This window comes from Wyeomyia smithii, chromosome 2, assembly GCF_029784165.1.
Source record: "Wyeomyia smithii strain HCP4-BCI-WySm-NY-G18 chromosome 2, ASM2978416v1, whole genome shotgun sequence".
In the NCBI taxonomy this organism is placed as follows: domain Eukaryota; kingdom Metazoa; phylum Arthropoda; class Insecta; order Diptera; family Culicidae; genus Wyeomyia; species Wyeomyia smithii.
In genome coordinates this window covers 297,868-307,771 of record NC_073695.1, presented here as the reverse complement: position 1 = coordinate 307,771, position 9,904 = coordinate 297,868, and the positions used below count along the sequence as shown (strand labels likewise).

At 35.9% G+C, this 9,904-nt stretch overlaps 2 protein-coding genes across 4 annotated transcripts; both read right to left on the bottom strand.

Annotated features, from left to right (window-relative positions):
* Nucleotides 1-283: 283 nt before the first annotated feature.
* On the bottom strand, nucleotides 284-4,405 carry LOC129724694 (uncharacterized). Of its 2 annotated transcripts, XM_055679810.1 has the most exons (4): nucleotides 4,031-4,405; nucleotides 3,786-3,975; nucleotides 2,946-3,722; nucleotides 284-2,884 (listed from the first exon to the last, which is right to left on the bottom strand). In XM_055679810.1, the coding sequence occupies exons 1-4, from the start codon at nucleotides 4,163-4,165 to the stop codon at nucleotides 1,689-1,691; spliced, it is 2,298 nt and encodes a 765-aa protein (XP_055535785.1). In that variant the 5' UTR covers nucleotides 4,166-4,405; the 3' UTR covers nucleotides 284-1,688. The 2 variants fall into 2 exon arrangements, with proteins under 2 accessions (XP_055535785.1, XP_055535784.1); XM_055679809.1 differs by having other exon boundaries at nucleotides 2,946-3,975.
* Nucleotides 4,406-8,372: 3,967 nt separating this feature from the next.
* Nucleotides 8,373-9,457, bottom strand: LOC129723001 (uncharacterized). 2 transcript variants are annotated; one of them, XR_008727694.1, is made up of 4 exons: nucleotides 9,097-9,457; nucleotides 8,831-9,036; nucleotides 8,475-8,771; nucleotides 8,373-8,408 (listed from the first exon to the last, which is right to left on the bottom strand). XR_008727694.1 is itself a non-coding variant. In XM_055676916.1 (3 exons), the coding sequence occupies exons 1-3, from the start codon at nucleotides 9,285-9,287 to the stop codon at nucleotides 8,593-8,595; spliced, it is 576 nt and encodes a 191-aa protein (XP_055532891.1). In that variant the 5' UTR covers nucleotides 9,288-9,457; the 3' UTR covers nucleotides 8,373-8,592. The 2 variants fall into 2 exon arrangements, 1 of the variants encoding a protein (XP_055532891.1); XM_055676916.1 differs by having other exon boundaries at nucleotides 8,373-8,771.
* Between the last annotated feature and the right edge of the window lie 447 nt (nucleotides 9,458-9,904).

Sequence of the window (9,904 nt, the reverse complement as noted above, 5' to 3'; positions counted from 1 at the left end):
AAATATAATGTCAATGCAAAAGATATAAGATATAATGTAGGTCAACTAATTCTTGTAAAAAATGAAACAGGATCTAAGTTGAGTAAAATATATTTAGGACCATATCCAGTAACCGCAGATAAGGGTCCTAATGTAGAAATAAGAATAGGAGACAAAATAGATATAATACATAAAACCAGATGTAAACCTTTTATAACCAATAGTGAGTAAGGATTATACAATTAATAAGGCGTGTGGTAGATGGACACGAATTTTCGGATATAATATCATTAATTGTTCAATCTGAAATTATATATAATTTATAACTATAGTGAAAAATTTTATAAAAAATAAATAGGGCGTGTGGTAGATGGCTCGGATAGCTGCGCGGTGTGTGGCGTGTAGTTCGGTCGAGCAAGCGATGGTTCAGCGTGATATGCCGACGTAGGCGTAAAGCGACTGTACTGCCGTCATGCGATCGAGCACTTTGCTGACCCCGCGTTATGCTGCCGGTCATCGCCAGTGGTATAGTTTAAGCGAAGAATAGAAATAAAGAAGTGAGTCAGTCCCGTCCAGACGGGCACGCGAGAAGGAAGTTATTAACTCTCTGTTGTGTATCACAAAATCCGAACCAAATACAACACTCCAGCGTTCATCAGGTATTCTTTTGAGAACGAAGATTTGGTCGGCTGCGCTTCGGGCTTCCTGGAAGGCCATTTGGTAGGATAGCATCGGAGGGATTTGCTCACGCAGTCTATTCAACAGGATGCTAGCATATATTTTGTACGCTACATTACAGAGGGTAATTCGCCTGTAATCCTCTACTCCTTTAGGGTTGTTGATCTTGGGAATGGGGACTTGGAGGGTTTCTGTCCATGATTGAGGGATTTTGTTTTCGTTGAATACTTTTTTGATTAGTTCCAAAAATTCCTCCAACAGTTTTTCTGAACTATATTTCAGCAGTTCAGTCGGTATCGAATCTAGACCCGGAGCAGCATTGTTTTTCATGAGTTGAAGGATGTTTTGTATTTCTTGCTTTGTAGGTGTAGGTCCTGGACAGCTTCCGTTTTCGTCAACCTTTTCGAAGCCTTTTTTATTCAGCTCGGATTCCCTCAATTTTTCTTCCCATTTCTGGATGTTTATGTATCCTCTGCTCTTTGGAGTTCTAGTAACTAACTGAACAGCAGAAAAAATATTTGTTTTCAATTCAGGAAAATAACTACACCGAATTATTCAACTTTTGTATCCTTCCTTCTTTTTAGGTCCACTTGATTGAAATTCTACCGGATTTGAAGATATACTATAATGTTGGAGATGAAACCGAAGTACCTGCTGTGTCAAAACTAAACAAGACGTCAAAACTTAACATACCGTCTTGGTAATGATGCTAAAAATAAGTAACGCTCAAGAATTCAAATTTCAATGTAAATGATAAGACTATCAAAAAGAAAAAGTATACTGCTATAAAACGGAAACAAAAAAATTTATAATGTTTTTTATAATGTTATATGTTATATTGTAATTTATAATCCCACTTAATTACTACAAATAAAAAGGCTATAAAATGAATAAATATAATGAAATGAAACACAACAACAGTATTCAACTATCAGTTCTTATTGCCTCAATTCAACAATAAAACAGTATAATGAATCGCACTGACATACAATTTAAAAAGACCTAAATATGTCCAATATAAAACATACACATTACTCGAAATCACTATCAAATCCACTAGGAGATACTAGTATTTGGTTGTATCGCTCAATCAGCCTCTGCTGAAAGCATTTCTTTTTCGGAGAAGACTTTTTTGCACTGCTAGTGACAGGTGCCGATTTTCGTCGATTAACACTCGTAGAAGCACGAAATAAATCCTCCAGTTTTTTGCGTTTCAAACTAGTGGTATTTGACACTCGTTCTGAACTTCTATTTATACCAAAACCAGGAGAGGAAATCTTTTTCCTGGCAGTCGGTGTCTTTGGTGATCCTCCTCCTGGGGAAGCATTGTTTCTACCCTTCGAAAGCCAACCGAGTCGCTTTGCTGACGTACCTTCTGACTTAGGCGTAGCTTTCTTCAAATCGACAGGATGCTTGTTTTGACTTTTCGAATTACAGTTTTCCGTTTGTGAGTCAACAATTTCAATTGGCGAATTATATGGTTGTTCTTCCGCAACAAATTGAACACCAAGGTCTTTATCAATAGGAGACATGCTTTTCCTTTCAGCGCAAACGCGGACCCGTTTTCCAAAAGCATCATTATCAGTAATTTCGAAAACATTTTCTGTTCGATTTGGGCTGACTGTTTGTTTAAAAGTACTTTGATCTGCAAAAATATCGTCTAGCGACTCTTCATCTGGTGATTCGTCTTGAATTTGAGCATGCATTAGTTTTGAAATTGGTGTGCTCACGTTCGACTGGACTAATTTTGGTCGCGTAGTTGATGGTTTAGTTTTTATAATTCTATCAAATACTACGGGGCTTTTAAGCAGAAGGTCCAGAAAAGAATCCTGGGAATTCATCTTAATTGTTTTGTTGCTCTCATCGTCAGTATCGCTGAATAAATCCGGCGATTTCTCCCTCCCTACACGTTTATCACTGTTACTCGAACTGGACACCACAATCGCGTTTGTAACTTCTTTTGAAACGATCTCAACATCGTTCGAAGACGAGGAGGGGGTGTTCCTCCGTAATGGTCTATCGATTGTAAAATAATACTTTTCTTCAACAAATGGAGGCGATTTCATAATTATAGTATCGGCTGAACTTCTTGAATTGGAGTTACCACAAACTAACGCTTGACCAAGTTCCAAATATTCCTCAGAATCCGTATGGTTTCCAGCTACTTGTGATGATCGTTCCGTTTCAGGAATCTCTATGTTCTCTTTCAAAGGTAATGATAATATGTCTGAAATAGAAAAAAAACTGAAACAAGAGTTTTTGATTTATGTATAAAACATTGTAGCTACCAGTCACAAAGATTTTTGATAAAACGTCGTCTGTTGACTTGCTTTCAGAATCTGATATTTCTAATTTCGGCATATCTTCAGTATTGTTCTCGATGTCAAATAGTGGTTCACTTTGTGTACGTTCAACAGCGAAAGCTACCGTATCGTTTTCTTCTGAGTCGCTTTCAAAATTAATAATTTCCAAATCACCAACAATCGCCTTGTTTAAACTACTTTCTTGTGCTGTTTGGTTGATGAAATCAAAAAGTTCGTCACTGCTACTTTTAGCGACAGCAACACACCCCTTCTGCGCATAATGGCATGATCCTGAATTTAACTTAGATTGTCCCTGTAAACCGTTTACAACTTTCCAAGACTCAAAACGATCAGCAAATTCCCGGTTATCCACCAGAGGGATTATATCGTAATTGTGTCTACAAAGTCTTCGTATCAGCACACTTCTAGTCAAGAAAAACAACTTAAGCTTTTTTAAACTCTCCTTTTGTTCAAAACGGTGTACATCGCCAGCGAAATCATCAAGCACACTTCCAAAATAATTAAATTGGCACAACTTTAATCTAGCCAACAGACGATGCAAATCGTCTAAGAGATCACTTGAATAAAGAAATATTCGTTTGGTATTGCTCAACTTCGAAAATATCCAGGCCAAATATAAATCAACATCCACCATTCTGGTTTCATCTATTATCACTAATTGTACTTCGATTTCGGATACCATTTGCTTCGTAATGGTAGCAAACTCTGTTAATAAAATCTGATAATTCAAGCTCGATGTCTCTAAATTATTAGGAGCGCATTTAACCATTAATGTAAAATCACACATCAAATAGTCAGGCTTACCACTTTCAGTCAATATCACAGTTCGAAGATCAGTTAGCAGTTCTAAATGATACAACCAGTGGTGTATTCTATCAATATTGTTGCTTACTACTAAAACCTTATCTGTCGGCCCTATTGTAGCTGATAAGTAACCGATAACCTGATGAATCTTCCCCAGTCCTGACTCATCATTCAAAATTACTCCCGTGTGCTGCAAGGAAATTTATCATAAGTTTATTGAGAAACCATCTCGCTAAGATATCAACCTGTGCTAATCCTCGATGAATAGAGCGGATGCCTTCTAGCTGGTGACAAGCCAAGTACTGCACAACAGAACCGGGTATAATCGTTGTACCATCCAACTTCAGAGATTCATTCAAAGCAAATCTTTGACGCTTCATGACTTGATCTGGATATTGATCTTGATCTAGATTTTGATGGACAGTAACAACTAATAGCACTTTTGAGATAAGGCTGACCCACAATACGAATTACATTACGAAACCAAATATAAATAAATAAATTAGTCACGAATATCTCACTTCATCACCAAAAACAATTAAATTTTCATTGTGATTTCATTTTCGCGGTGTTTTATATTATAGTTACAGCTGTTCATGAAATGTCATGAATATTTACAAATAGAGAGGAACGATTGACAGAAACACGGGAATGGCAACGCTGTCAGCTACCATACACGCTCGTGAAAAGTAACACGGCGAATGAATTAGTTTTAATTCAGTTTCATAAGTTGCATGGAAACGTCAAAAAATGAATACCGCATTTGGTGATTCTGTGTAATTTTTACACTGATTTTAGATTAATCTAGAATAACTCATTTTTGAATTTACCACTATAACTCAATTTTGAGTAGCAAGCCTGAAAAAACGACACCATTATTTGACACGAGTGAAAAGGCGGCACCATGATTCAACATTTGTGCGCCATTATTTAGCCTTTGCGGCCGTGTTATCTATTCTTGTGGCTGTTTGAGTGATTCCAAAAAATGAGAAAATCGCTGGGAAGGTGGTCACGGACATTTTAGAAAGCTTTAAGATACACATATAAACCTTTTTTCATTATCATTCTAAAGAACCAAAAGTTTTCAGGTTGTTCGTGTCATCAGGAAAATTGTGGGAGAGTAAAATATCGAGTGATTATGCATCACAAAAAAAGAGCAAAATATACTTAAAAAATAAATATAATTAGACACCGTTCAGATTTTGTTTGTTTTGTTCTGACTGTTACCGGCACAAACCTCCCTCTCTCCGCTAACATCGCATTTCAAACTGAGTGGTTTTCAATTCTTAAACTGAGTACTTTTAAATTCTGAAAATGGTTAGTTTTAAATTCAAAAATGAATATTTTTCTATTCAAAAATTTGATAGTTTCAAAATCTAAATCTGTGTAGGTTTCAATTTTAAAACTGAGTAGTTTTAAATTCAATAAATGGATAATTTTGTACACATAAACTGATATTTTTTAAGAACTAAATGAGTTTTATTAAACACAAAAAATGAGTTCAATTGTATACATCATTCTGAATAATAAATACACAGTATTTGCCCATACTATGGTTACACAATTTTGAATAACAACAGAGTTACTCAATTTTCGTGTTGTTTCACTTTTTATGAAAATGAATTGTTTTCTAATCCTTTTTGAATTCATTTTAGGGAGCGTGTACATTCAGAGGGGATTCACTGCTGTCAAATTTCATATATGTGTGCGTTATCGCAGATCAGCTCTGGTCCATGACGTTTGTTGGCCCGTGACGTTTGTAACTATGAACGATAATGAGGAAAAAATCACTACACAACACATTCATAAAAGTTTTCCGCGGTTTCTCGAGTTTTGATAAAAAAAAACGTTCCAATTCTACCAAAACAAACACCATGTTGCCGAATATGTTGGTTACACGATGTTTGACAGATAGATCCCCCCTGCATACATTTGACGCGTTACCAACATCACTGGCACTGGCACCCGAAAAATGGACAATTTAGCCTTTTCTTGTGCCGATTCGGGCAAAACAGTCAAATAATGACTGTTATTATTGTTTGCATTTCGAATAATTTTCAGCAATTTTCACAATTATGCATATTATTTAAAGTTAAATGTGATAGTTTGTACCTATATTTAGTTTGTTCGAAGTAAATTTTGCTGGCAGTTAAAGCGGTTTTCTGATACATGGTACTAAAATACATCTTTGTTACGCCAGAAAACTGCCGTATCAGTCCCTTGGACAGAAAGACAGATTGAATCAGAGATGCCAGGTGTGTTTGGATTCGTGCTGCTCGAAAACCGATAAAATCTATAAAAACTTATTATTAGCTTAGATTATTGGAACATAGATATCCAAATCAACCAACAATACGGGCAACAAAAATGTGGCGCCCCTTCGAGTATGATGGCGGTTGGGTGAACTACATTTAATGAGCACACACAGAAAAATATTAAGGTAATTGCTATCTTTTTAGGCTTGGTCAGATTTGTGCGGTGTTTTTAACAGACTAATCTATATGGTCTAGATAATAACAATAATTTATTACAACAGGACTAAAATAAATGTCAATGTGTGAGATGACCATTGTATAAATTATTTATTTTGGTGATAGTATGACTAATCATTCATAGTCGTTTCAACACTATGTTTTTAAGCATAACCAAAGATGACTAGTACACAATACGTTACTCTTGCGGTATGCAGCGGACACGAATTTCGCTACGCGTGAACGAAAATTGAACAAATTTGTATACTGTTCATTTGGTGATGACGACAAGGTGGTGAAAGGTGAAGCATGTTTTTCAATATCATTGTATGGTCCTATCATCTAATTTTCAATATCCTTATACGATATTGCCATCTTGTTTTTGTTTTCATCTAGCGGATTGAGCATGATAAATCGATTTTGCTAATAATCACAGTTTTAAGGTCATCAGATGGCACCGTTTTAAAGGTGTTGCAAGCAAAATGTATGAAGTCAGGTATCTTGCTCTAGTCATCATTAGCATAACTCATTTGTTGTTTGTACCAATTTTAATAGTCGATTGAGAACCAAATCATATAGATTATATTGTAAAGTCGATTGAAAACCGCCGTACAAATCTGATTGAAAGTAACATGATATTTTTCTGGGTGTGAGAATCTGGTCAAGCTCACTACTGAAATGATAAGGAATACCATGATATTTTTCCGAGTGGATATGCTTTAGTTCACCCAACGGCCTACAGATGGCAAGTTCAGAGTGTTGCCTTGAGATTATATGCAGCGAAGCCCAACTTGGATATCTATGTCTCTTTAGTCTATGATACAAGGCACAAGGACCATAGATGTGACGAACAGACCGATACGTACAAGAAAATTACCAAGCAAATTCGATGACTTTGTTATGGATGACTGATTATTTTAAAAAGAAGGGAAGATGTTAAAGTAGTTTTATATTCAGTGTATATTTCATGTTATATTAGCCTTGATTCCCAATCCCGATGATCATTACAATAAAGCTCTTTGCTACGAACAGACGCATCAAGGTTTTCACTCTGAACCATATCCGTAACAGTTTGAGTTGTTTTTTAGCAGCCCTGCATTTGTCTCGTATTTACTCGAAAAATTCTGCATTGATTTTGTAAATAACTTGTTGACAGTTCCTTATGGGATTTTCTTTGGGGCTCGATAAAGCCGAGAAAAAGAAAATTCATTTTGTTCATTATTTGTCGAGCAGTTTGACAGGACGAGGTACGGAGTACTATGGGACAACGTGTACCAGAGAAAAACGCCAGTGATTGATTGATTTTTTTTATTTCAAGCAAATTTTTCCATATTTTTGGTTTTCGTGTAGTTGCAGACAGGCTTGTAAACGGTCGCCATTTTTATTTGATCTCGTTTACTTAGCGTGCGTCACAGTCAGCTTTCGCTCGTAAATGTTAAATAACCAAACCATCGCCGCTCAGCTCACAGAAAGAAAAAGATAGTCAAACGACACTCGCGTATCGAAGAAATGCACACTGTCAATCTTTTAGCGATGTTATTTCGGCCTTTTTCTGTCTACTTCGTTCATTTATGTTGAGAAATATTACTACAAGATCAATGATATAAATAATTTCTAGAATACACGCACTCAACGTGCGTAATTCTCATTCTAGAAAAAATGTCAAAATACGTTTGAGGAAAATAACGTCGTGATGGCGATACTCATTTGACATTTTTGTTTGAGAATGCTTTTGTTTAAGCGAGCCTTGGTAGCGTCAGAGGAAGAAGAAGACGATTATCGCAGTGAAAAGTGGTTCTACCGTGAACATTTCGAAGCCTGGTTGCAGACATTTAGGAGTTTAGGTAAGTTCCTTAAATTCGGAAGAGATGCAGTGCAAATTATTATGTCGAAATTGACTTTGCGATGGTGCTAACACAGTTTCTGCAGAATCTGTATCTGAAAATTGAGAATTTCATGAACTAGTACGTGCCCTTCTTTATCGATCAAAATCTCGCCAACTGCGTAGTTATTTGAGTCTAACGATGTCGAAGGCAACTGGGGAATAGTATTTTTCAAAGATAAAACTGATTAAAATTAGTTGGCGTACGACTATTAAGAAAGAAAAGCTGCCAAATTTGACATTGTTATGTTGTAATTACGATATTACAAGCTGGAAGAATAAGGCATTGATTAAACGATTGTAAATGTAACTGTTGATGTTCTGTAAATTTCTAACCGATTTTTTTAAGTTTTTAAAGACAAATAAAGGCTTCAATTATGTACGATCAAAAAAACGGTGTTGTTTTTTTTTGGGACCCACAGTCAAATCTGGCTATGAGTGTAGGAGTACTTGATTACATTTTATTCTGCTTAAAATGGAGGTTCAAATTGGCCATGATTGCTTTCCGCTGAAATTCAACCTCCCGAAAACAAAATTGACCGAATAAGAATGGACATTGATAGTGAACAGTTTCCTGACAAAACGTATCTTCTTCGTTTAAATAGGAAATTTTAAATTCGCCTTTAGAATTCACTAGAAGATATCAAGCAGTACATTAGTAACGACTCCTGATAATGATCAAAGTAACTTACGACAGAAAAGTCCCAAGAGAAAGCACGTCCTGTGCGTTGATGCAACAGAGTACTGGCCACCCTCCGACTGCGGCAGCTTCCGAACCGAATAGTGACCAACAGCAGTGTTTCTGATATACGGCCAATGCGAAAGCTGTTCCGTATATTCCACTGAATATTTCCAATGATCCAAATTTCCATGATCGGCGACAATGTTAAAATCCAATCTAAACCAGAACAGTCGTTTATTAAACATTCGTTGCCATGCGATAATGACATTCACTTACATGGTAGGATTGAGTTTTTTCATTTTACTGAAATCAGCAACATACTCCCAAACGACTTCCGGTTTTGTGCGATAAATGATCGTATCGGTCTTATATTCACTGTACGATGATGATAAAATATTATAAAGAACTATGATGGAAACGGTTATAATCACAATACGACGACGAGAAAAACGGGCAACCATATTCATTTCAAAAACTTTATTTATACGAATCAAAATTGAATTTCAAATGATGAATACGAACTGTTGTAGAAACACAGCCGCACTAAAGCAACTCAAAATGCACTGCTCTCGAGGTGAAGCTTCGAGCGATATGTACATATCACGCAAAGCAAACCAACTGAATGTTTACACCACGCCCATCATGGAATCAAAGGATAAGCATAAATAATGAAAAGAACGACAAGCGTGTTTTACATATGGTGATCGTTGCTCTAAAATTATCTTTCTTACAGCAAGCTTAGTAGAAACATAAGAAAAATCAGACATAATTTTATTGTCTATAAATTCAAAAAAACAGATTTCTGTTATGTACATTTAATTATCCCATCGAACTATTATTGATTTCCCCACTACTTTGGATAAGTGTAGTGTCATCTCAGTACAGAATATTATTGATTTCTTTTTTTTTTTTCATATGAACTCAGTGAGAAAAGTTCTGATTTTTCGAACAACCGAACAGGAAATTTTTATCCTTTTCATTTAACCACACGTATCTGGGCACAGGTACTGAATAAGTGAGACGAGCAAGCGTGTTTAAAGGTTTAAAATAATGCATTATTATTGTACACCAAGAAAAAAAGGTT